This window comes from Loxodonta africana, chromosome 14 (assembly GCF_030014295.1).
Source record: "Loxodonta africana isolate mLoxAfr1 chromosome 14, mLoxAfr1.hap2, whole genome shotgun sequence".
NCBI lineage: Eukaryota > Metazoa > Chordata > Mammalia > Proboscidea > Elephantidae > Loxodonta > Loxodonta africana.
This window is the reverse complement of record NC_087355.1, coordinates 791,924-819,787: the sequence shown is the minus strand read 5'-3', so window position 1 is coordinate 819,787 and position 27,864 is coordinate 791,924. Positions and strand designations below refer to the sequence as shown.

The following is a 27,864-nucleotide window of genomic DNA, read 5'->3' as shown; positions in this document are numbered from 1 at the left end:
ACAGAAGAAAAAAGTGATTCTGAATGTTTGTATTCATTTTAGGACACATTATCATGTTCGTCATGGCCAACATCACCAGGCCTGAGATGGGAAAAGCGGTGGTGTGACCTCAGACTGATTCCTCTACTTCATTCGCGTTTCTCTCAGTATGTCCCTGGGACGGATTTGAGTCGGTGGGTTCATGTGCATGAGTTCTGGTTTTTACTGATTGAAGAAAAAGAAAAAAGTAATAGACACATTTAACATAATATGCCTTATTATTTCTCCTTTCACACCTTCCTGATAGTAGAAAGGACTACAAAAGAATACCATTATACAGTATAATGACTATGACCAAAAAACACAAGCTAAAGCCCTGACTCTACTACTACCTTATTGTAATGGCGTCATTGTCTTTAATAAATATAGTTCTATTGGGTTTTGTATTTCTTCTTGCATTACTTTTAGTAAATGTCTTTTATCTCAAGGAAATTGTATAGATCATTTAATTGTAAAATTAATTTTTATACAGTTCATAATAATCTCATATCACCTCTTTTTAATAAGTGTAGGATCACTGATGATGTCTTCCTTTTTATTCTTTGATTTTTTTTCTTGATAAGCTTTGACAGGAATTTATCAATTTCAATAATTTTTTCAAAGAACTACTTTTTTACTTTATTGATTCTGTCGTATATATATATGTATTTCATTAGTTTTGTTTTATTTTAATTGCTTCCACCCTTTCAATTATTTTATATTAAATTTATGGTCTTATCATTTCTTGAGATACAAGTTACAAGGGTTAGGAGACATTTCTATAAAGAGCATATTGTAAATATCGTAAGCTTTGCAGGCCGTATGGTCTCTGTCACAACTACTTAACTCTTCTGACACAGCATGAAAACAGTCATAGACAATATAGGAATAAATAAGCATGCTCTGTTCCAGTAAAACTATTTAAAAAAGAAAATGGTAGGCTAGATTTGACACACAGGCCTTAGTTTGCCAACCTCTGGTTTAGATCATTGATTTTTCAGATGCGCTGTTCTAATATAAGTAGTGAGAACTACACATTTTCATCAAAGCCTGCTTTAGCTACACCCACAAGTTTTAGGATTAGACCTTGATTTATCTACAGATCTTTGAGTATATCACTGTGTAGTTTTCTAAGTGGTTACTGTAGGTGTTACAATATGCACACATGACTTATTGGAGTCTACTGGTATCGTTTACCACTTCCAGTGAACTGTAGAAACCTTACTCCTATTTAAGTCCCTTTTTTTTATCCTTCCCACTTTGTAAGTATAATTATTTTATGTATTTTCTGTAAATACAGTGGACACCATATTAGATGGTGTTATGATTTTGTTTTAACCCTCAAATATGATTTAGTGAACTAATTGGAGAGGAATAATCTGCTATATTTACCCCAATGTTTACCAAATCTGATGTTACATTTTTTTCTTTTCTGATGTTCCAAGCCTTCTCTTATCATTTCCTTTCTGTTTGGAAAACATTTTTTAGTCATTTTTTAAGAATAGATTTGTTAGTATCAAATACTTTAAGAATTCTTTGAGAATTTTATTTCATCTTTTTTCCTGATTGATAGTGTACTTAGATGTAGACTTTTCATTAGTAATTCTTTTATTTCAATACCTGAAAAATGTTACACTACTTCCTTCTGACCTCAGTCATTTTAGATAAGAAATCTACTATCATTAAAATTGGTGTTTCCCCATAAGTAATATATTGTTTCTCTGTCTACTTTCAAGATTATTTTTTACTCTTTAATTTTCTGAAGATTAATTATCATGTGTCTTAGTGTGTATTTCTTTGGTTTATAATATATGGGACCCACTAACATTCTTGCATCTTGGTGTGTGTCAGGGTTGCATCCTTTCACCATACATATTCAGTCTGTATGCTGAGCAAAGAATACAAGAAGCTGGGCTATATGAAGAAAAACATGGCATTAGGATTGAAGGAAGACTCATTAACCACCTGTGACATGCAGATGACACAGCTTTTCTTGCTGAAAGTGAAGAGGACTTGAAACACTTACTGATGAAGATCAAAGACTGCAACCTTCAGCATGGATTACACCTCAACATAAAGGAAACAAAAGTCCTCACAACTGGACCAATAAGCAACATCGTGATAAACGCAGAAAAGATTGAAATTATCAAGGATTTAATTTTACATGGATCCACAATCAACTCCCGTGGAAACAGTAGTCATGAAATCAATGCATTGCATTGGGAAAATCTGCTCCAAAAGACCTCTTTCAAGTATTTAAAAGCAAAGATGTCACTTTGAGGACTAAGGTACGTGTGACCCAAGCCATGATATTTTCAGTCACCTCATCTGCATGCGAAAGCTGGATAATGAATAAGGCAGACCAAACAAGAATTGATGCCTTTGAGTTATGGTGTTGGTGAAGAATATTGAATACACCATGGACTTCCAGAAGAACAAACAAGTCTGTCTTGGAAGAAGTACAGCCAGAATGCTCCTTAGAAGGGAGGATGGTGAGACTTCGTCTCACATACTTTGGATATATTATAGGAGGGACCAGTCCCTGGAGAAGGGTACCATGTTTGATAAAGTAGATGATCAGTGAAAAAATGGAAAACACCCAAGGAGATGGATTGACACAATGGCTGCTACAATGGGCTTGAATATATCAATTGAAAGGATGGTGCAGGACCAGGCTTATAAGGTCACTATGAATTGGAACTGACTAGATGGCACCTAACAACAACAACAACATTCTTGAATATGTAGTTGTTTGTATTTCACCAAATTAGGGACATTTCTGGCCATTATTTCCTCAGATAGTTTGTTGGTATCACTCTCCCTCCCTCTGGCACTCTGATGACGTGAACATTAATCTGACTCTCTAATGATATGAGTATTGACTCCTTTATTACACAGGTACTTGAGAATATGTTCTTTTTTAAAAAAAAATCTATTTTCTTTCTTGTTGGGTCTTTAGGATTTTCTATGAATAGAATATCATCTGCGAATAGGGACGGTTTTACGTCTTCCTTACTAATGTGGATATCCTTTATTTCCTTTTCTTGCCTACTGCTCTCGCTAGGACCTCCAATGCAATGTTGAATACAACCAGTTATAAAATAGGGTGTCCTTTCCTGGTTCCCATTCTCAAGGGGAAGGCCTACAGATTCTTTCAGTTGTGGATAATGTTGGCTGTTGCTTTTGTATAAATTTCCTTTACCATATGCTGAGGAATTTCCTTTCTATTCTTATTTTGGTGAGATTTTTTATCAGGAAAGTTTGTTGGGCTTTTTGAAATGCCTTTTTGCATAAATTGATATGATCATGTGATTCTTTTTCTTTGTTTTGTTTATGTGATGGGTTACATGCATTGATTTTCTAATGTTGAACCAAACCTGCATGCCTGGCATGAACCGCACTTGGTCGTATTATTATTTTGATATGCTGGTGTATTCTGTTGGCTAGGATTTTGTTGAGAATGTTTGCATCTATATTTATGAGGGATATTAGTCTTCAGTTTTCTATTTTAGTGGTGTCCTGTGTAGCTTTAGTGTCAGGGTTATGCTGGCTTCATAGAATGAGTTTGGGAATATTTCTTCCTTTTCTATGTTCTGGAATACCTTGAGTAGAATTGGTGTAAACTCTTCTCTGAACGTTTGGTAGAATTTCCAGCAAAGCCGTCTGGACCAGGGCTTTTCTTGGCTTGGAGTGCTTTTGTTTGTTTGTTTGTTTGTTTTTTACCCCTTCAATTTCTTCTTTTGTTATGGGTGTGTTCAAATTTATAACCTCAGTTTGCGTTAGTTTAGGTAGATGGTGTGTTTCTGGAAATTTGTCCATTTCGTCTAGGTTTTCAAATTTGTTTTAGTACAGTTTTTCATAGTATTCTGTTATGATTCTTTTTATTTTAGTTGGTTCTGTTGTAATGTCACACATCTCATTTCTTATTTGGGTTATTTACATCTATCTTGTTTTTCTTTTGTCAGTTTGGCCAGTGGTTTGACAATTATATTAAATCTTAAAAAAAACAGCTTTTAGTCTTGTTGATTCTATTGTTTTTCTGTTCTCTGTTTCCTTTGTTTTTGCTCTAATTTTTATTACTTTATTTCTTCTGGTGACTTTGGCTGCTTTTGCAGCTCTCTTTCTGTTTATTCAAGTTGTAGGGTTGATATTTTGATTTTTGTACTTTTTTTTTATGTGTAAATTTATTGCTATAAACTGACATCTCAGCACTGCTTTTGTTGTGTCCCAAAGGTTTTGATATGTTGTGTTTTCATTCTCATTTGATTCTAGGAATTTTTAAATTTCATCTTTGATTTCTTCTATTACCTAGTAGTTTTTAAGCAGGGTGTTATTTCGTTTCATTTATTATATTTTTTTCCCTTGCTCTTCCTGTTATCGATACCTACTTTTACAGCATCGTGTTCAGATATGTTCTGTATTATTACAACGTTTTTGAATTCATTGGGGCTTGCTTTGTAGCCTAAAATATGGTCTATTCTGGAGAATGATTCATGAGCATTGGAGAAGTTTGTGTACGTTGCCTCTGTTGGGTGATGTGCTCTGTATACGTTTACGAGGTCAAGTGGGTTGATTGTGGTGTTTGTATCTCCAGTGTCTTTGTTGAGTTTCTTTTTAATGTTCTGTTCTTCACCAAGAGTGGCCTGTTAACATCTGTTAGTATTATTGTGGAAATATCTATTCTCTTGTCAGTGCTATTAGAGTTTGTTTTATGTGTTTTGGAGCTCTCTTTTTGGGTGTGTAGATATTTATTATGGTTATAGCCTCTTGGTGGGTTGACCTTTAATCAATATATAATGTCCTTTCTTGTCTTTTCTTGTGGATTTTGCTTTAAAATCTATTTTATCAGAGATTAATACTGCCACTTCTGATTTTTTTGTCATTATTTGCTTGATATATCTTTTGCCATCCTTTTAGTTTGTTTGCATCTTTGTGTCTAAGTTGTGACTGTTGCAGAGAGCATATTGATAAGTTGTGTTTTTTTATCCGTTCTGCCAATCTCCATCTCTTTACTGGTGCATTTAGGCTATTTACATTCTGTGTGGTTATTGATAGGAATCAGTTTATTTCTTTTTTTGTGTGTGGTGTTGACTGTTTTTTCATTCAACTTAATTTTCCGTGCTGTTTTTTTTTTTTTTTTGATTGTGGCTTGTCTTCTCCTTTTCTTCGTCATTTTTGATTTTGTGTGTGCTGCATCTTTATGGTTTTCTTCTTTTATATTTTGATGAGTAGGTTCGTTGGCTGTCTTTGTGGTTACCCTGAAATTTACCTTTGTCTTCCTAAGTTTAAAGCAGTAATTCATTTCTTGATATGACTTTGTCTTCCTCTTCATATCAATGTTCTAAACTTATACCATTTATTGCCCTTTTATGTTTTGAAGTGGTTGTCAGTTACAGATTAACATCTCTGACTGTTTTCCAAATTTTATTTCTGAGAGTTCTTTATTTGGGTTGATACCTGTCTGATGTTGTCATATATTTTAATCTCAAGTTGTTGTCTGGTATAATATTAGTTTTCTGTCTGAAGGACTCCCTGTAATATTTCTTCTTAAGTTGGTCTGGTTTTTACAAATTCCTTTAATTTCTGTTCATTTGGAAATGTCCTAATTTCATCATTTTTGAGAAATAATTTTGCTGGATATATGATTCTTGGTTGGCAGTTTTTTTTTTTCTTTCAAGGTTTCTTGTATATTATCCCACTGCCTCCTTCCCTGCATGTTTTCTGTCAAGTAATCAGAACTTAGCCTTATCAACACCCTATCGTAGGTGATCTTTCATTTTTCCTGAGCTGCTTTTAGGATTCTTCCTTTGTCTATGGTTTTGGAAAGTTTGATTATGATATGTTTCAGTGTTTTCCTGTTTGGGAGTGGTGCTCTGGTCACTGGACTGGCTGTGCTGGAGCCATCCCTATCTGTCTTTTGGTGGGTGTAGTGGTGGGTAGGCATGGGAATTCTGGTCTCTGATTATTGATCTTGTGGGCTAATGAAAGTGGGTTGGTTTGGTTTTGGCCTCTGTCTGTCTTCAACTTGGTAGCTCAGGAATGAGGAATGATGCTCTCTGTGCAGGTGGAGTGGCCAAAGTGGCAGGTGTGGTGGGTGAGTGGGGATGTGCTCCTCTCTTCTCACTGGTTGCCGGGGGGTGTGAGTTGTATAGGGGATGATGGGGGAATGTTTACACAGTTGTTCTACCTCCACCTCCTCCTGGGCAGGAGGAGGAAGGAAGGAACAGCAGGTGGATATTAGCTCACTCTTGCTGCATCTGTGTGTCGGTGGTGGTAAGTGGGAGGAAGGTGCACTCATTCTTCTTCCACTCTGTGCACTCATTCTTCTTCCACTCTGCACTGGGCAAGGGAGGAGGAAAGCGACTCAGGGAATACATACATGGTTGTAGCTCCTCTTCCTCTTGCTGGGCAGAATAAGGGGTGGATTCAGTATTTACAGATGCAGGTACCATAGTGTTGTGTTGCATCAAGGAGGGGAAGAAGGATGGCACTGCGGGGAGGATGCACACATAGTCATGTCTCTTCTGCCCCTTGCTGGACAGTATAAGGGGTGGAGTCACTCCTGGCAAATGTGTGCACAGTGGTAATGCCTCGTGTCAGGTGGGGGGAGGGAGGAACGGACTGCGGCGGGGGGTGGGGGATGTGCAGACAATTACCACTCTCTACCCCTCACTGGGTGGGTTAAAGGATGGAGTCACATCTGGTGGGTACACACACAGAGGTGCTTCCTCTCATCAGGCAAGGAGAAGGAGGAAGGAACTGCTTGGGGATGCACACGCAGTCACATTTCCTCTGCCCTCACTGGGTGAGTTAAGGGGGAGAGTCGCACCTGGCGAATGCAAGCACAGTGGTTCCTCTTCCCACCTGTATGTGGGATTGTGGAAGGAAGGGGCTGCAGTGGGATGTGCACGCAGTCAAGTTCCTCTGCCCCTCACTGGGCAGGTTAAGGGAGAGAGTCATGCCTGGTGGATGCATGCACAGAAGTGCCCCCTCATGCTGAATAAGGGGAAGGAGGAAGGGGCTATGCGAGGATGCAAACACATTGATGGGCCATCTACCTCTTGCTGGACAGATTAAAGGATGGAGTCGTGTCTGGCAGATACACCACAGAATTGCCATCTCACGCTGGATGGGGGGGAAGGGGAGGAGGAGGGGTTGGCGAGCTCTCTTGCTGTCTCACTGCTGCTGCTCTCTTCTGGACTCTGGGAGGGGAGTAGGTGTCAGGTGGGTACATGTACAGAGACATGCCTAGTCTCATTCATCAGGTGGGCAAAGGGGAGTAATGGACAGGGTTGGGTGGGGTAGGGGGAAGAGGATAGGCTTTTGTTATGATCCCCCAGTCAGGCAAGGTGATTGGGGTATGGAGCCCTCTGTTACCCCTGATCAGGAGAGTGGGGCATGGGGGAGTGTTTTCCCCTGGCTAGGATACATAGGTGACAGGGCACCTTACATCTGCCGCAGCCAGCGAGCTGGATCCATTCTCTCTCCAGTGCGAGGAGGGGGTCCCACCCAGGTACCAGTTGGGTGGGTGAGTGTCTACCGATACTCTGCAAGTCTGCTAACTCTTGCATGAATTCACCCCCTGAGGTCAAGGGCTGCCACTCCTGAGTATCTCCATTTCTGAATCTGGCACCCTCCCTGCCTCTGCTTCTTTCCATATGTGTCTATAGAGATTCTCTATCCCTTTTGGCAAAGTCATGAAGTTGCCTTGCTGTTTTCTTCACCCAAGGTTGCTGTTAGCTTTGTCCTAAGTTAGCCATGGTGGGCTAGGATGGCTGGCTGAACTCTGCTGTTCTCTGTTACTCCTTTTTTCCTCTTTCCTTATTCCTTCCAATCAGTATTCAGTTTAGTACTTAGACTTTCTTTTTTGATGTTCAGGGCTCCTGGATTGTTATATGTTTCTGTTTTATTTGGTTTCTTGGGTCTTTGATGCAGGGAAGGTTATGGTCCGTGTAACTAAGTCACCATCATCTTTTCTGTCTGCCCATTTTTTAATTGGATTATTTGTCTTTTTGTTGTTAAGTTATAGAAATTTTATATGTATTTTGGATATTAGATTCTTATGGAATATATGGTTCCCCAAAATTTTCTCCCAATCTTTAGGTTGTCTTTTTACTTCTTTGATAAATCATTTGATGAACAAATATACTTAATTTTTATGAGGTCCCATTTATCTATTTTGTCTTTTGCTGTTCATGCTTTTGTTATTATATTAGATAAAAAAAAAAAATAACTCGTCATTAAAAACTAGGCCCAACAGCCACAACCTTATGTTTTCTTCTAAGAATTTATGGTGTTAGTTTTCATGTATAGGCCCTTAATCCATTTTGTATTGGCTTTTGTGTATGGTGTGAGTCTTGGATCTTGATTCATACTGCACATCAAAATCAGTTTTTTCAGCACCATTTATTGAAGAGACTTCCTCTAAAAAATCAGTTGGCCATAGATGTATGCGGCATGGCTAGTTTTTTAAGATACTGTGAAACTGTTTTCGAGAGTAACTATGCCATTTTATATTGCTGTACCAAAGCAATGTATGAGTGATCCAGGTTCTTCACATCTTCTCTAACATTTGGTGTTCTTCCTTTTATTTTATCATTCCGATAGATAAGTAGTGATATGCTATTGTGCCTATAATTGTCATTTTCCTAATTTTGTGATGTTAACCATCTCTTTTATCTTTCTTCAGTGAAATGCATGCTCCTGTCTTTCCCAATTTCTATTTTTTTGTTTGGTTTTTACTGTTGATAATTGAGAGTTCTGTATATATTCTGGGAACCCAAGTGGCACAGTGGTTGAGAGCTATGGCTGCTAACCAAAAGGTCAGCAGTTCAAATCCACCAGCCACTCCTTGGAAACCCTATGGAGTGGTTCTACTCTGTCCTATAGGGTCACCATGAGTTAGAATGAACTCAACCACAGTGGGTTTAATTTGTTATATATACTCTAGAAAAAAGTTATTTCTCTTAATACGCTAGTTTTTATAGTCTAATTTATTTCTTTTCTTGATTTTTGTAATAATTGTTTTTACTTAATGTTAACTCTATTAGATTGTTTTATGTGCATCATTTTACTATTGTTTTAGCTAAAACCTAAACATCACACCTTATATGTATAACTTACTAGAGTTTAATATAATTTATTAATTTTTCCACTGTCTGAAAAATGCTAGAAACCTAAAACATTTTAGCTCTTATTTCCCTTTCCTGTCTTTGAGTTCAACCATTTCAAGAGGTGGCATATGATCAGGAACCAATGGTACTGCAGGAAGAAGTCCAAGCTGCTCTGAAGGCATTGGCAAAAAACAAGGCTCCAGGAATTGATGGAATATCAATTGAGATGTTTCAACAAACAGATGGAGCGCTAGAGGTGCTCACTCGTCTATGCCAAGAAATATGGAAGAGAGCTTCCTGGCCAACTGACTGGAAGAGATCCATATTTATGCCTATTCCCAAGAAAGGTGATCCAACTGAATGTAGAAATTATAGAACAATATCATTAATATCACACACAAGCAAAATTTCGCTGTAGATCATTCAAAAACAGCTGCGGCAGTATATCGACAGGGAACTGCCAGAAATTCAGGCTGGTTTCAGAAGAGGACGTGGAACCAGGGATATCATTGCTGATGTCAGATGGATCCTGGCTGAAAGCAGAGAATACCAGAAGGATGTTTACCTGTGATTTATTGACTATGCAAAGGCATTTGACTGTGTGGATCTTAACAAACTGTGGATAAGATTGTGAAGAATGGGAATTCCAGAACACTTAATTGTGCTCACAAGGAACCTTTACATAGATCAAGAGGAGGTTGTTCGGACAGAACAAGGGGATACCGATTGGTTTAAAGTCAGGAAAGGTGTGAGCCAGGGTTGTATTCTTTCACCATACCTATTCAATCTGTATGCTGAGCAAATAATCCGAGAAGCTGGACTATATGAAGAAGAATGGGGCATCAGGATTGGAGGAAGGCTCATTAACAACCTGCATTATGCAGATGACACAACCTTGCTTGCTGGAAGTGAACAGGACTTGAAGCACTTGCTAATGAAGATCAAAGACCACAGCCTTCAGTTTGGATTGCACATCAACATAAAGAAAACAAAAATCCTCACAACTGGACCAGTGAGCAACATCATGATAAATGGAGAAAAGTTTGAAGTTGTCAAGGATTTCATTTTACTTGGCTCCACAATCAACAGCCATTGAAGCGGCAGTCAAGAACTCAAAAGATGCATTGCACTGGGTAAATCTGCTGCAAAGGACCTCTTCAAAGTGTTAAAGAGTAAAGATGTCATCTTGAAGACTAAGGTGCATCTGACCCAAGCCATGGTATTTTCAGTCACATCATATGGATGTGAAAGCTGGACGATGAATAAGGAAGACCGAAGAAGAATTGACGCCTTTGAATTGTAGTGTTGGCGAAGAATATTGAATATACCATGGACTGCCAAAAGACTGAACAAATCTGTCTTGGAAGTACAGCCAGATTGCTCCTTAGAGGCAAGGATGGCGAAACTGCATCTTACATACTTTGGACTTGTTGTCAGGAGGGATGAGTCCCTGGAGAAGGTCATCGTGCTTGGCAGAGTACAGGGTCAGTGGAAAAGAAGAAGACCCTCAATGAGACGGATTGACACAGTGGCTGCAACAATGAACGTAAGCATAACAATGATTGTAAGGATGGCTCAGGACTGGGCAGTGTTTCGTTCTGTTGTACATGGGGTCACTATGAGTCGGAACCGACTCGGCGGCACCCAACAATAACAACAACAACATCTTTGAGTTTATTTTGATATAATTTTAATTATAGGTATATTTTAAATGCCTCATGATATTAGTATTATTTATTTCACACAAAATTTTATTAAAATGTATGTACACGTTTAATGTTTCTGTTCCTTTCTGTAACTTCTTATTCTGTTCCATAATTCTCATTCTCTTACTTCTTATTGCAACTTTTGCCTCAAGAATGCCCCTTAATATTTCTATTAGTGTGCATCTGCTACTATGTGCCTTTAGTATTGATTTACCTGTAATTATATTTTTTTCACCTTCAAATTTAAAAGTTATTTTCAGTGTGTATAGAATTCTACACTGGCACTTTTTTTTTCCCTTTTTCAGCACTTCAGTCATGTCATTCCATTCTCCTCTTACTTCTTTCAGTAATTTTGAGAGGATAGCTCCCTATCTCATTGTTGCTCTTTGAAAGATAATATGTTTCCTTTGATACTTCTCCAAAGATAACGATTCTTGGTGAAATTCTCCATCTTTTTATCATCATTTCTTTTATTGGGAATATTACTTATAATCATATTTCATTTGATCATTTAATTTTATTCGTTTTTAAATTACTTTATATTAACTCCAGTTTTAAGATCACTTGAGTTGATTTTGCAGGGTTTTTTTTCCTCTTATTGGCTAAGTGAAGTATTTTTTCAAGACTAGTAACTTTTCTTTGTTTCTTTTTTTTTGAATACTGGATATTGTTTATCAAAAAACATAGAAGGTCCAGATAATATTATCTTTCTCTGTAGAGATTTACCTATTCTTCTACTAGGCAGATAGAATGGGGTCTGAGCAACTTAATCACATTAGAGATTGAGCAGAGTGAGCCTGGGAGGCAGATTGATAATACTCAGCATGCTACTGGCATGTCCTTTTCAGGGCTTCCCCCGCCCAGAGTCTGAGTTAACTTGGTTGCCTCCCCCGATAGTACTCAAATTTCTGATTCCTTTCTTCTGACTGGGAGAGGCTTCCAACAACTTCATTCTTGGTGTCTAAGGTTTTCGTGTTTCCATTTAGCTTCATTATACAGCACCTGCCTTTGGGAAAGGACTACTGTGAAACAGGTTTGGTTCACCATTTTCTTATCTTGGCTCCCTGAGTTTATAATTTTACCTCTCCAGACTCATATGTTTGCAAAAAACTCTACTATTTTGTCTGTAATGCAGAAACATCTTTCTGCCCATGCAAATCCACGACTGTCAGCTTCTTGCTTTCCAGTTTACTAAGAAGCGTAACTTACTGCATATCCTCAACTCAGAGTTATCCTGAGTCTTCATTTACTTTTCTGTAACATGGAGAAAATTACATTTCTTTCCAAAATATTTCCCTGTCTTTTGTAAAAATTAAGTGAGAAAAATCTGAGTTTAAAAGCATTTTTAAGACTTTCAGCGCTATAACTCTGTCATGGATTGAATTGTGTCTCCCAAAAATATCTGTCAACTTGGCTAGGTCATGATTCCCAGTATTGTATGATTGTCTACCTTTTTATCATCTGATGTGATTTCCCTATGTGTTGTAAATCCTTTCATGATGATGTACTAAAACAGATTAAAAAAAAAAAACAAAAAACTAGTGCCATAGATTAGTGGCAGTTATATTGATGAGGTCTACAAGATTAGTGTCTTCAGCCAATCTCTTTTGAGATATAAAAGAGAGAAGCAAGCAGAGACAAGAAAACCTCATACCACCAAAAAAGCAATGCCAGGAGCAGAGCGTGTCCTTTGGACCTGTATTCCCTGCCCAGAGGAACTACTACCCTGGGGGAAAATTGATAAGATGGCCAACAGAGAGAGAAAGCCTCCTACTGGAGCTGACACCCTGAATTCGGACTTTTAGCCTCCTTCACTGTGAGGAAATAAATTTCTCCTTTAAAAGCCATCCACTTGTGATATTTCTGTCACAGCTGCACTAGATGACTAAGACAAACTCTAAATCTGTAATTCATATTTTTGCAAAATTCCATATAAACTAGTTTCTAAAAGCATAGATCGAATTATCTGGTTCATTCTTAGGATTTTGAATTTTTATTTAGGAATGTTTTCTAGAAACAGTTGTCAAAAGATCTGACTAAGGACTAAGTAGCTCTTTTTTGGCAATCAAGGAAAGAGCAGGAATAGATTTTATACCTTTCTAATCTTTTTTTTTTTTTTTTAATCTAGGGACTATGCATTCTCTGATATGAAAAAAAGAATCAAGTTAATTTTTCAAATAAATAAAAATGGAGACTGAGTTTCCCACTGACAACCCTTCCTATAGATACCCCACAATTACTTTAAAATCAGAATGTCCAAAACTCATTTCCATTTCCCTAAAACTCTGCCATATTCTGTATTCCTAATTCCTGTTACAAGCACCAAAACTCCACGGGCCCTCTGTTTGGCAAGTCAGAAAATCAGGTGATAATTCCTTTATTAACTTTTGAGATGAAACATGGATCATATGTAGATTACAAGTTCCTAACATTATTCTAAGTGCTCTCTTGTGGCCCCTTAACCTCCCCCACCCCCACCATATCCATTTCCACTAGCCTGTGACATTCTTGGGTAAAGAAATCAACCACAGAGCCTCCCACGTGCAGGTATTGAATCAATATTTGTTGAACAAATGAGTGAAAAATAAATTAGTTTTTGAATCTAAATTGCTGTTAAGTCCATTGTGAATTTCGCTATATTAGGAACTTCTTTTTTGCAGTAATAGTTATGGAGTGTAATTAATTTAGTTGCTAAAAGCTGTTGATGTGTTTAGGTCACTGTCTTACCCTTCACCAAAGTTATCATTTATCTATTGTCTATTTAGTGTTTTTTTCTTCCCTACCTCTCCCCTCCCCTGTAACCATCAAAGATTGTTTCTTTCCGTGTATGAACCTTTTTACTAATTTTTATAATAGTGGTCTCATACATTATTTGTCCTTTTGTGACTGACTTATTTCATTCAGCATAATGCTCTCCAGCTTCATTCATGTTGTGAGATGTCTCACAGATTCATCATTGTTCTTTATTGTTCTGTAGTATTCCACTGAGTGTATGTACCATAGTTTGTTTATGCATTCATCTGTTGATGGGCACTTAGGTTGTTCCATCCTTTTGTTATTGTGAGCAATGCGGCAATGAACATGGATGTGAATATCTTTATTCTTATGATAGCTCTTACTTCACTAGGATATATTCCTAAGAGTGGGATAGCTGGATGGTAAGGTATTTCTATTTCTAGCTTTTTAAGGAAGCACCATATTGTTTTCCAAAATTTTGCATTCCTACCAGCAGTGCATAAGTGTTCCAATCTCCTCACAGCTACTCCAGCATTTGTTATTTTGATATTTTTTTTTTCCAATCCATGTCTCTAGTGTCAGGGTGAGATGGTATCTCGTTTTGATTTCCATTTCTGTAATGGTAAGTGGGAAACCCTGGTGGGTGCAGTGATTAAGAGCTACAGCTGCTAATCAAAAGGTCGGCAGTTCGAATCTACCGGGCCCTCCTTGGAAACCCTACGAAGCAGTTTTACTCTGTCCTACAGGGTCACTATGAGTCCGAATTGACTCAATGGCAACAGGTTTTTTCCAATGGTTTAATGGCAAGTGATCACCAGCATTTTCTCAAGCATCAGCTGCCTGAATTCTTTGGTGTATTGTCTGTACATAGCCTTTGCCCATTTTTTTAATTGGATTGTTTGTCTTGTTGTTGTAGAGGTGTTGAATTTTCCTGTAGACTTCAGAGATTAGATCATTGTGAATATGTTATAGCCAAGCTTTTTCCTCAGTCTGTAGGCTCTCTTTTTACTCTTTTGGTGAAGTCTTCTGATGAACTTAAGTGTTTAATTTTTAGAAGGTTTCAGTCATCTAGCTCATCTTCTGGTGTTTGTGTATTGTTAGTTATTATTTGTTTCCTAATTATGACATGTATTAGAGCCTCTAGCTTTGATTTTATTTTTTCTTCCATGATCTTTAATTTTTGGTTTTATATTTAGGTCTTTGATCCATTTTGAATTAGTTTTTGTGTATGGTGCAAGGTATCGTCCTGTTTCTTTCCTTTTTTTTTTTTTTTTACAGTTGGACATTCAGTTTTGCCAGCATCATTTGTAAAAAAGACTGTCTGTTCCCCACTTAATGGAGTTTGGGCCTTTGTCAAAGATCAGGTAACTGTAGGTGGATAGATTTACATCTGGTTTCTTGATTCAATTCTATTTGTCAATATGTCTGTCATTGTACCAGTACCAGGCTGTTTTGACTACCATGGCTGTATAGTAGGTTCTGACATTAGGTAGTGCAAAGTTCCCTACTTTATTCATATTCAATAGTGCTTTAATTATCTGAGACCACTTCCCTTTCCATATAAAGTTAATGATTAGTTTTTCCATCTTGTTAAAGAATGCTGTTGGTATTTTGGATCAGAAGTGCATTGTGTTTGTAGATTGCTTTAGGTGGAGTTGACGTTTTCATGAGGTTGAGCCTCTCTATCCATGAACATGGTATATTTTCCGCTTATGTAGGTCTCTTTTGGTTTCTTCCAATAGCGTTTTTCAATTTTCTTTGTATAGGTCTTTTACATCCCTGATTCGATTTATTCCTAAGTATTTTATTTTTTTTAGGGGCTGTCATAAATGGTATTGCTTTCCTTATTTCCTTTTTGCAGTTCTCGTTATTACTGCATAGAAATCCAACTGATTTTTGTATGTTTATCTTGTATCCTGGTACTCTGTTGAATCTTTCCATTAGTTCCGATAGTTTTCTTGTGGAGTCCTTTGGGTTCTCTATGTAGTATCATATTATCTGCAAAGAGAGATAGTTTTACTTCTTTTTTAGCAATTTGGGTGCACTTTATTTCTCTTGCCTTATTGCTCCAGCTAGGACTTAAAAAAAAAAAATGTTAAATAGGAGTAGTGATAAAGGGCATCCTTATTTTTTTCTTGTTCTCAGGGGAAATGTTTTCAGTCCCAGTCCATTGAGCGTGATGTTGGCTGTTGTTTTTGTATAGATCCCCTTTATTATGTTGAGGAATTTCCATTCTATTTCTGTTTTATTTTCTGAGTTTTTATCAGCAATGGGTGTTGGTCTTTATCGACTGAATTTTCTGCATCAGCTGAGATGATCATGTGATTCTTTTCCTTTGTTTTATTTATGTGGTGGATTACATTGATTGATTTTCTAATGTTGACCTGTTCTTGCATACCTGGTATGAATCCCACTAGGTCCGTATGCATTTTTTTTAATGTGTTGCTGAATTCTGTTGGCTAGAATTTTGTTGAGAATTTTTGCATCTGTATTCATTAAGGTATTGATCTGCAATTTTCTTTTTTTGTGGTTTTTCCACCTGGTTTTGGTATCAGGGTTATATTAGCATTGTAGAATGAACTTGGAAGTATCCCTTCCTTTTTTATTGTTCTGAAATAGTTTAAGTAGTAACGGTGTAAGTTCTCTGAATGTTTGGTAGAATTCTGTGTGAAGCCATATGGGCCAGGACATTTTCTTGTTGGGAGGTTTTTTTTTTTTTTTTTTAATTAATTTTTATTGTGCTTTAAGTGATAGTTTACAAATCAGGTCAGTCTCTCATACAAAAATTTACATACACCTTGCTATACACTCCTAATTGGTCTCCTGCTAATGAGATAGCACAGTACTTCCCTCCACTCTCTCTCCTCGTGTCCACTGGGGTAGCTTCGGGCCACCTCTGCCCTCTCCTCTCCCCTCCAGGTAGGAGATGCCAACATAGCCTCATGTGTCTACTTGATCTAAGAAGCTTGTTCTTCACCAGTCTCATTTTTCACCCTCTATTCCAGTCCAATCCCTGTCTGAAGAGTTGGCTTTAGGAATGGTTCCTGCCCTGGGGTAATAGAAGGTCTGGGGTCCATGGCTTCCAGGGTTCCTTCAGTCCTGGTCTGACCATTAAGTCTGGTCTCTTTTTACAAGAATTTGGGGTCTTCAACCTACTGCTCTCCTGCTCCCTCAGGGTTTCTCTGTTGAGTTCCCTGTCAGGGCAGTCATCAGTTGTGGCCAGTTACCATCTAGCTCTTCTGGTCTTAGGCTGATGTACTCTCTGGTTTATGTGGTACTTTTTATCTCTTAGGCTCATAATTATTTTCTGCCTTTGGTGTTCTTCATTCTTCTTTGTTCCAGGTGGGTTGAGACCAATTGATGCATTTTAGATGGCCACTTGCTAGCATTTAAGACTGCAGATGCCACTCTCTAAAGTGGGATGCAGAATGTTTTCTTAATAGATTTTATTATGCCAATTGACTTAGATGGCACCTGAATCCATGGTCCTCAAACCCCTGCCCCTGCTATGCTGGCCTTTGAAGTGTTCAGTTTTTTAAGGAATTTTAGTCTATTTGTGTTGACCTCTCCTGTATTGTGTATCATCTTTCCCATCACCTAAAATGAAACTTAACTACTATCTAATTAGTGAATACCCCTCTCACTCCCTCCCGCCCTCCCCCCTTGTAACCATCAAAGAGTATTTTCTTCTCTGCTTAAACTGTTTCTTCAGTTCTTATAATAGTGGTCTTATACAATATTTGTCCTTTTGCAATTGCCTGCTTTCACTCAGCATAATGTCTTCCAGATTTCTCCATGTTATGATATGTTTCGTGGATTCAGCATTGTTCTTTATCGATGTGTAGTATTCCATTGTGTGAATATACCATACTTAATTTATCCATTCATCCGTTGATGGGCACCTTGGTTGCTTCTAACTTTGTGCTATTGTAAACAGTGCTGCCATGAACATGGGTGTGCATATATCTGTTCGTTTAAAGGCTCTCGTTTTTCTAGAATATATTCCAAGGAGTAGGGTTGTTGGATCATATGGTAGTTCTATTTCGAGCTTTTTAAGGAAGTGCCAAATTGATTTCCAAAGTGGTTGTACCATTTTACATTCCCACCACCAGTGTAAAGTGTTCCAATCTCTCCACAGCCTCTGCAACATTTATTATTTTGTGTTTTTTAGATTAATGCCAGCCTTGTTGGAGTCAGATGGAATCTCATCGTAGTTTTGATTTGCATTTCTCTAGTGTCTAATGATCGAGAATATTTCCTCATGTATCTGTTAGCCACCTGAATGTCTTCTTTAGTGAAGTCCCTGTTCATATCCTTTGCCCATTTTTAATTGGGTTATTTATTGTTGTTTTTTTTTTTTGTGGTTAAGTTTTAGCAGAATCATGTAGATTTTAGAGATCAGGCGCTGGTTGGAGATGTCATAGCTGAAAACTTTTTTCCAGTCTGTAGGTAGTCTTTTTACTCTTTTGATGAATACTTTGGATGAGCATAGGTGTTTTATTTTTAGGAGCTCCCAGTTACCTGGTTTTTCTTCAGCATTTTCAGTAATGTTTTGTATTCTGTTTATGCCGTGTATTAGGGATCCTAATGTTGTCCCTATCTTTTCTTCCATGATCTTTATAGTTTTAGATTTTAAGTTTAGGCCTTTGATCCATTTTGAATTATTTTTTGTACATGGTGTGAGGTATGGGTCTTGTTTCATTTTTTGCAGATGGATATCCAGTTATGCCAGCACCATATGTTAAAAAGGCTATCTTTTCCCCAATTAACAGACACTGGGCCCTTGTCAAATATCAGCTGCTCATATGTGGTTGGCTTTATGTCTGGATTCTCAATTCTGTTCCATTGGTCTGTGTGTCTGTTATACCAGTACCAGGATGTTTTGACTACTGTGGCTGTATAATAGGTTCTAAAATCAGGTAGAGTGAGGCCTCCCACTTTCTTCTTCTTTTTCAGTAATGCTTTACTTATCCAGGTCTTCTTTCCCTTTCATATGAAGTTGGTGATTTGTTTCTCCATCTCATTAAAAAATGTCATTGGAATTTGGATCGGAATTGCATTGTATCTGTAGATGGTTTTTGGTAGAATAGACATTTTTACAATGTTAAGGCTTCCTGTCCATGAGCAAGGTATGTTTTTCCACTTATGTAGGTCTCTTTTGGTTTCTTGCAGTAGTACCTTGTAGTTTTCTTTGTATAGGTCCTTCACTTCTCTTGTTAGATTTATTCCTAAGTATTTTATCTTCCTGGGGGCTACTGTGAATGGTATTGATTTGGTGATTTCCTCTTCGATGTTCTTTTGTTGATGTAAAAGAATCCAACTGATTTGTGTATGTTTATCTTGTAACCTAATACTCTGCTGAACTCTTCTATTAGTTTCAGTAGTTTTTTTGAGGATTCTTTAGGGTTTTCTGTGTAAAAGATCATGTCATCTGCAAATAGAGATACTTTTACTTCTTCCTTACCTATCTGGATGCCCTTTATTTCTTTAGCTAGCCTAATTACTCTGGCTAGGACCTCCAGCCCAATGTTGAATAAGAGTGGTGGTAAAGGGCATCATTCTCTGGTTTTCGTTCTCAAGGGGAATGCTTTCAGAATCTCTCCATTAAGGATGATGTGGGTTGTTGGCTTTGTATGAATGCCCTTTATTACATGAGGAATTTTCCTTCTATTCCTCTTTAGCTGAGAGTTTTTATCATGAATGGGTGTTGGACTTTGTCAAATGCCTTTTCTGCATTAATTGATAAGATCATGTGGTTTTTGGCTTTTGTTTTATTTATATGATGGATTGCATTAATTGTTTTTCTAACATTGAACCATCCTTGCATACCTGGTATAAATCCCACTGTGTCATGGTGAATTATTTTTTTGATATGTTGTTGAATTCTATTGGCTAGAATTTTGTTGAGGATTTTTGAATCTTCATTCATGAGGGATAGAGGTCTGTAATTTTCTTTTTTTGTGCTGTCTTTAGCTGGTTTTGGTATCAGGGATATGCTGGTTTCATAGAATGAGTTAGGGAGTATTCCATCCTTTTCTATGCCTTGAAAAAACTTTAATAGTAGTGGTGTTACATCTTCTCTGTAAATTTGGTAGAACTCTGCAGTGAAGCTATCAGGGCCAGGGGTTTTTTTTGTTGTTGTTGGGAGTTTTTTGATTACCTTTTCAATCTCTGTTTTTGTTATGGGGCTATATAGTTGTTCTACTTCTGTTTGTGTTAGTTTAGGTAGGTAGTGTTTTTCTAGGAATTCGTGCATTTCTTTTAGGTTTTCAAATTTTTTGGAGTACAATTTTTCATAGTAATCTTACATGATTCTTTCAATTTCAGTTTGGTCTGTTGTGATAATGGCCCATCTCATTTATTACTTGGGTTATTTGTTTCCTTTCCTGTATTTCTTTAGTCAGTCTGGCCAACGGTTTATCTATTTTGTTAATTTTTTCAAAGAACCAGCTTTTGGCTTTGTTAATTCTTTCAATTGTTTTTCTGTTCTCTAATTCATTTAATTCTGCTCTAATTTTTATTGTTTTCTTCTGGTGTCTGGCGGTTTCTTTTGTTGCTCTCTTTCTATTTGTTCAAGGTGTAGGGACAGTCCTTTGATTTTGGCTCTTTCTTCTTTCTGTATGTGTGCATTTATTGATATAAATTGACCTCTGAGCACTGCTTTTGCAGTGTCCCAAAGGTTCTGATATGAAGTGTTTTCATTCTCATTGGATTCTATGAATTTCTTCATTCCCTCCTTAATGTCTTCTATAACCCAGTCTTTTTTGAGCAGGGTATAGTTCAGTTTCCAAATATTTGATTTCTTTTCCCTGGTTTTTCTGTTATCAATTTCTACTTTTATGGCCTTGTGGTCTGAGAAGATGCTTTGTAATATTTCAACGTTTTGGATTCTGGAAAGGCTTGCTTATGATCTGAATATGTGGTCTATTCTAGAGAATGTTCCGTGTGCACTAGAAAAGAAAGTATACTTTGCAGCTATTGGGTGGAGTGTTCTGTATAAGTCTTTGAGGTCAAGTTGGTGATTGTGGCAATTAGATCTTCCGTGTCTTTATTGAGCTTCTTACTGGATGTCTTACCATTCGCAGCAAGTGGTGTGTTGAAGTCTGCTACTATAATTTTGGAGGTGTCTCTCTCATTCTTCAGTGCTGTTAGTTTTTTTTTTTAATGTATATTGCAGCCTTGTTATTGGGTGCATAAATATTTTATATGGTTATATCTTCCTGGTAAATTGCCCCTTCAATCATTATATAGTGTCCTTCTTTATCTGTTGTGGTGATTTAACTTTAAAGTCTATTTTGTCAGAAATTAATATTGCCACTCCTGCTCTTTTTTGATTGTTGTTTGCTTGATATATATTTTTTCCATCATTTGAGTTTTAGTTTGTTTGTGTCTCTAAGTCTAAGGTGTGTCTCTTGAAGGCAGCAAATAGCTGGATTATGTTTTACCCAGTCTGCAATGCTCTGTCTCTTTATTGGTGCATTTAGTCCATTTACATTCAGTGTAATTATAGATAAGTATGAGTTTAGTGCTGTCATTTTGATGCCTTTTTTTTGTGTGTTGTTGACAATTTCATTTTTCCACTTTTTTGTGCTGAGAAGTCTTCCTTTATAAATTGTGCGTTCCTCATTTTCATTGTAGTTGAATTTATTTTTGCTTAGTCATTGTTTATCTTGGTTTTTGTTTTGAATATGGAATTGTTATACCTCTTTGTGGTTACCTTAATATTTACCCCTATTTTTCTGAGTAAAAACCTAACTTGTATCACCCTATATCGCCTTGTTTTCCTCTCCATGTGGAAGACCTATGCCTCCTGTATTTAGTCCCTCTTTATTGATTGTAGTAATCTTTTACATAACGACATGACTGGTTCCCTGTCTTGAGCATTTTTTTTTTAATTAATCTTACTTTGTTTTTGTGATTTCCCTATCTGAATTGATAACAGGATGTTTTGTTCTGTGACCTTGTGTTGTGTTGGTATCTGATATTATTGATTCTCTGACCAATTTCCTTTAGGAATTCTTGTAGCTTTGGTTTGGTTTTTGCAAATTCTAAGCTTGTGTTTATCTGTAAATGACTTAATTTCACCTTCATATTTGAGAGAGAGTTTTGCTGGTTATATGATTCTTGGCTGGCATTTTTTCTCCTTCAGTGCTCTGTATGTGTCATCCCATTGCCTTCTTGTCTGCATGGTTTCCGCCAAGTAGTCCAAACTTATTCTTATCGATTTCCCTGTGTAGGTGACTTTTCTTTTATCCCTGGCTGCTTTTAAAATTTTCTCTTTATCTTTGGTTTTGGCAAGTTTGATGATAATATATTTTGGTGATTTTCTTTTGGGGTCTATCTTGTATGGGGTTCAATGAGCATCTTGGGTAGATATCCTTTCATCTTTCATGATGCCAGGGAAGTTTTCTGCCAACAGATCTTCAACTGTTCTGTTTTTTCTGTTATCCCTCCCTGTTCTGGAACTGCAATCACACACAAGTTATTCTTCTTGATAGAGTCACACATGTTTCTTAGGGTTTATTCATTTTTTAAAATTCTTTTATCTGATTTTTCTTAAAATATATTGGTACCAATTACCTTATCCTCCATCTCTCCATCTCTCTGCATTCCAATTCCTTGATTCTGCTCCTCTGACTTCCTATTGAGTTGTCTAATTCTGTGATTTTTTTGTTAGTGTTTTGAATTTCTGAATGCTGTCTCTCTATGGATTCTTGCAGCTTATTAAATTTTTCACTATGTTCTTGAATAATCTTTTTTACTTCTTCAACTGCTTTATCTGTGTGTTCCTTGGCTTTTTCTGTAGATTGTCTTATTTCATTTATGAGGTCATCCCTGATGTCTTAAAGCATTCTTTATATTAGTTTTTTTTTTATTCTACATCTGGCATTTCCAGGAATGTGTCTTCATCTGAGAAAGGTTTTGATTCTGTGATCTGGGGGTTTGTAGAAGCAATCATGGTCTGCTGCTTTATGTGATTTGATATCGACTGCTGTCTCTGAGCCATCTGTATGTTATTGTAATGGTTTATTTTATATTTGCTTACAGAGTCTTATCTTCTTGTTTTGTTTTGTTTCAGTACACCCAGATGGCCTACTAGAGTGCACTAACTTGATTGTTGGAGCCTTTGAATCATTTATGTCCTGTTACCAGCTGGTTTGAGCTGTTACCAGGTATATTAGCCTATGAGTCCATTCACTATTCTTGAATAGAATCATCTCCAGTGTCCTGATTGTGGGTCACATAGTGTGTGGTGTAGTTTCTCACCTACTATCTTAGAGGAGTAGTGGTGATGGTTGTATGCACCGGTTTCCAGTAGCGGCAGGAGGTCACACTCTGAGGAGGGAAGCGTGCTGACAACCTTCCCCAAAGTTCCTGTGAGGAAGGAGCATCTATGTTCTCTAGAGCACTCTGGTTGGCGGGCTTTGCAGCTGTACGTTAGGCACCCTATGCTTGTACCTCTAAAGATTGGTAGGCGTCACTATCCTCAGACCCCTTTAGCAGGCGGCTAGGTGGTGTGGATGGAGCCTCAGCCCTCAGTTCCCTGCTGTGGATCAGTGAGGGCTCTGTTTAACAGGCAGAGCGGTATCAGACCTCCAAAACTTGCCTTTCCACTGCTCAGCTACAACAATAACAGTCAGATCTCTAACTGAATTGCCTTTGCATTATAATAGCCACCTGGTTCCTTGTAGATGTGAAAGCCAAAGACTGTTTATCTCTTATGCCTGGATGGAGCTCCTTCTGTACTGTTGTTCCAGTTTAGAAAAGTTAGGAAAGGACTTTTCCCCTGATTGTTAATTGCTGGTTTTCCCAGGCCAGGAGAATGGGTTAGAAAAAAAAACAAAACCCCTGCAGAGCACTTCACTCTCTGGCCCAGGGAATTCCAATGTTACAATGAAGCCATCTTTGGCAGGAAGGGGAGGGATCAGATAGATAGGAGAGAGTAGTATGGTAAAATAGATAAAATCACTTATCTTGTTTGGTGAGGACTGTTTTGTCTGAGATTCCAGAGGGGTGTGTAGCCTGTGTGCGCTGGCTGGGTCCCTGCCAAGATTGCCCCAGGGGGCTAGGGCTGGGTCCTGTGCTTGCCTTGTCTCAGGAAGCCACCATCATCTCCGCAGCTCTCTCTCCAAAGCCTAGCACCAGGGTATCAGGGCTGGGTGGCTGCTTGTGCTTGGTCTCTGGGTCCACTGTCACTCAGGTTGGTTTGTAGCCTGTGTATGCTGGCTGGGTCCCCATGGTGATTGCCCCTGGGGGTTAGGTCTGTGTCCCATACTTGCCTTGTCTTGGGAAGCCACTATCAGCCCTGCTTCACTTAGTCCAAAGCCCAGCACCAAGGTCTCAGGGCTGGGATTTTGTACACCAGGCTCCAGAACCAGTTGCTGCTTCCGAACAGTCTCTCATTCCCGTCAGCTGTGTCACTGTGTAGCCTGTGTGCGCTGGCTGGTTCACTGCCGAGATTGCCCCAGGGGGTTAGGGCTGCTTCTCGTGCTTGCCTTGTCTCAGGACACCACGATCAGCCCCATCACAGGTGGCCCCAAGGCACCACGAGGGCTCAGGTCTGGGGCACAGCACACTGGGCTCCAGAACTGGTTGCTGCTTCAGTGCGCAGTTTCTCGCTCCCCTGTCACTCAGGTCAGTTCCTTAGTTCTGTGTTTGATTGTCATGTATGTAATCGATTCACTTGTTTTTTTTAATCTTTGTTGCTGGAGGGATCAGCAGAAGCTTCTGCCTAGTCAGCTATCTTGGTCCTACCCTCCTCTTTTTTTTTTTTAATGTTGTGATCCTTTTTATTTCAGTTGGTTCTGTTGTAATGTCCCCCATTTCATTTCTTACTTGGGTTATTTGCTTCCTCTCCTGTTTTTCTTTTGCCAGTTTGGCCAATGGTTTGTCAAATTCGTTGATCTTTTTAAAGACTCAACTTTTAGTTTTGTTGTTTGTTTCTATTGCTTTTCTATCCTCTATTTCACTTATTTCTGCTCTGATGTGTACATCTATTACTGTAAATTGAACTCTGAGCACTGCCTTGGCTGTGTTCTGCAGGTTTTGGTATGATGTGTTTTCATTCTCATTTGATTATAGGAATTTTTTGATTCCATCTTTGATTTCTTCTATTACCCAGTGGTTTTTAAGCAAGGTGTTATTCAGTTTCCATGTTTAATTTTTTTTCCTTGCTCTTACTGTTATTAATTTCTACTTTTATGGTATAGTGATCAGAGAAGGGGCTTTGTGTTATTTCAATGTTTTGGATTTTGTTAAGGGTTGCTTTGTAGCCTAAAATGTGTTCCATTCTGAGGAATGTTCCATGTGCATTGGAAAAGAACATATATTTTGCCCCTACTAGGTGAAGCATTCTATATGTGTCTGTGAGTTCAGTTTGGTTGATCGCGGTTTTTAGGTCTTCTGTATCTTTGTTGAAATTCTTTCTAGATATTCTGTCCTTTATTGAAAGTGGTGTGTTGAAGTCTTCTGCTATTATTGTCTGTTAATTTCCCTTTTCAGTGTTCTTAGTTCGTTTTGTGTATTTTGAAGCCCTGTCATTGGGTTTGTAGATATTTCTTATGGTTATATCCTCATTGTGGGTTGTCTCTTTAATCATTATGTAATGTCCTTCCTTGTCTTTTATGGTAGATTTTGTTTTAAAGTCTATTTTTTCTGAGATTAATATTGCCACTCCTGCTCTTTTGGGTTACTGTTTGCTTGATATGTTTTTTCCATCCTTTGATTTTTAATACATTTATGTCTTTATTTCTTAGGTGTGTCTCTTGTAGTCAGCATATTGATGGGTCCTTTTTTTTTTTAATTCATTCTGTCATTCTATCTCTTTATGGGTACATTTAAGCCATTTACTTTCAGCACGATTATTGTGGGTGTGAATTTATTGCTGTGATTTTGTAGTGATTTTTTGTGTGGTGCTGACGTTTATTTGTTCCTCTTCCTCTTCTGTGCTGAATTCCTTTTGTTTGTGGATTTCTTTTCTTTTGTAGAATTTGTGTTTGCTGATACTTTGTTTTTCTTCTTTAATTTGACATGTAGATTTGTTAGCTTTTTTTGTGGTTACCTTGAAATTTACTCCTATCTTCCTAAGTTTAAACCAGTCTTTTATTACTTGCTACCACTTCGACTTCCTCTCCATTTGAAAGTTCTATACCTATACCGTTTATTCCCTCTTTTATCGTTCTGACATTATTGTCACTTACAGATTGACCTCTCTGGTCTCATGTCATAAATCTTTTAATTTTGTTTTATCCTTGAGAGTTCATTATCTAGGCTGGTATCTGGCTGGTGCTGTCTTGTGTCCTAGATTCAGGTTGTTGTCTGATGTTGTTGTTCTCTAACTGAAAGACTCCTTGTAATAATTTTTATAAAGTTGGTTTGGTTTTTGCTTATTCCCTTCATTTCTGTTCATCTGGATATGTCCTAATTTCACCATCATATTTGAGTGAGAGTTTTGCAGGATATATTATTCTTGGTTGGCAATTTTTTTTCCTACAAAGTTTTATATATGTCATCCTTTTGCCTTTTACCTACATGGTTTATGCTGAGTAATCGGCACTTGGTCTTATTGTTTCCCTTTGTGTGTGACTTTTCATTTTCCTGGAGCTGCTCTTAGGATTCTTACTTCGTCTTTGGTTTTGGCGAGTGTGATTATATGTCTTGGTAACTTCCTTTTAAGGTCTCTTCTTTATGGGGTTCACTGAGCTTCTTGAATGTTCAGCTTTTCATCTTTCATAATAAAGGGAAATTTTCTCTCAGCAAATCTTCAATGATTCTCTCTGTTTTCTCTTTTCTCCCTGTTCTGAAACTCTGATTACATACAAATTTTTCCTGTTATTGTATCCCACATTGTTCTCAGCTTTTCTTCATTCTTTTCTCTGATTTTTCCTCAAAGTGGTGTCCAAGGATTTGTCTTCAATTTCACTGATTCTGTCTTCCCTTATTTCAAATTTGCTCCTAAAGCCTTTTTTTTCCACTGTCCATTTCTGAAATTTTGTTGTTTATCTTTTAGATTTCAAATTGCTCTTTTTGTATGATTTTTAGTTTTTTATTCATTTTGACATTTTGTTCCCATATTATTTTCCTGAATTCTTCCATTGCTTTGTTTGTGTTTTCCCTGATTTTGTCTATATTTTTCATGATTATGTCTATTTTTTCCTTATTTTTGTCTGTGTTTTCCCTCATCTCTTTCTTAATCTCTTGGAGAGGCCTGAATATTAGACTTTTGAATTCCCTACCAGCTAGTTCCAGTGCCTTTTCTTCTACCAGAAGGTCAACTGGTGTTTTAAGTTGCTCACTGGAGCCATCTTGTCTTTTTTTTTTTTTTTTTTTAATGTACTTTGATATTGTCTGCTGTCTCCAGTACATTCAGGGATTATTTTCTTTGTTTATTGATTGTAGATTTGCTTGTTTTGTCCTGCTTTTTATTTTTAGTTGTTTAGGTCTGGGCAGACAGGGTTGGGCATGATTTGCTGCTTTTTCACCTGAGGGCACAATACTTCTCAGCATCTTGTCCAGCTGGGCAGGACCAGTCACTCAGCTGTGGCGCAGCAAGGCAGGTCCAGCAGAGGAGGGGGTGAGAATGGGTCATCTGCAGCATGAACTGTGACTGGGAGGATGGGTCCGGGGTGCAGTGTGAGATGGGGTCTGGGTGTCTGCGCCTATGCCACTTGGGTGCACGGCATTCAGCGTGTGGTGCAGATAGGCAGGAGGGAAGGAAGAGGATGTGATTTGTGGAGCTAAGTTGGTGAGAAGAAGAAGAGAAAGAAGAAAGACAACTAGAAGAGAGAAAACAGCACCAAAAAAAAGGAAAAGAAAAAAGTAAATAAAATGGTGGCATGTTGAGATTGGACAGGTGGGGGCAGGGCAGATCCATGGAGGCTTTGCACTGGTAGCTCTCTAGCTGAGTGGTGAAGCTCAGCCTGTCAAGAAGGGGCTTGGGCAGTGCACAGGGCTAGGTGGGTGAGAGAAAGAAAATGAAAGAAGGGAAAGAGAGAAAAGAAACAAAATAATAACAACAAAAAATAAATATAGTGCTGAGGAATTGGCTCTTGGGGTCAGGGCAGAATTGGGGTGGCAGCGAGTTGGTGTCTCTCTCACCAGGCTACATGGCACAGCCCCTCAGGAAGGGGCAGAGGCAGTGCAGGGCCAAGATGGCAGGGAGAAATAAAAGGAAGAAGGGGAAAGATAAAAATAAAAAAATATTAGCACTGAGGGACCTGGCCTGTGGGGGTGGTGCAGATCCAGTGATGCCCTGTGTCAGTGGCACTCTAGCTTTGCTTTGCAGCATGGCC

General features: G+C 38.0%; 1 protein-coding gene across 2 annotated transcripts in view; it reads left to right on the top strand.

Annotated features, from left to right (window-relative positions):
* SNTG1 (syntrophin gamma 1) overlaps nucleotides 1-27,864 on the top strand; it is a 564,878-nt gene that overhangs the window by 230,425 nt on the left and 306,589 nt on the right. For both annotated transcript variants that reach the window (XM_023540209.1, XM_003421078.3), the window contains exon 9: nucleotides 43-173. In XM_023540209.1, coding sequence (XP_023395977.1) covers nucleotides 43-173 — 131 coding nt within the window. The remainder of the gene's footprint in view (nucleotides 1-42; nucleotides 174-27,864) is intronic.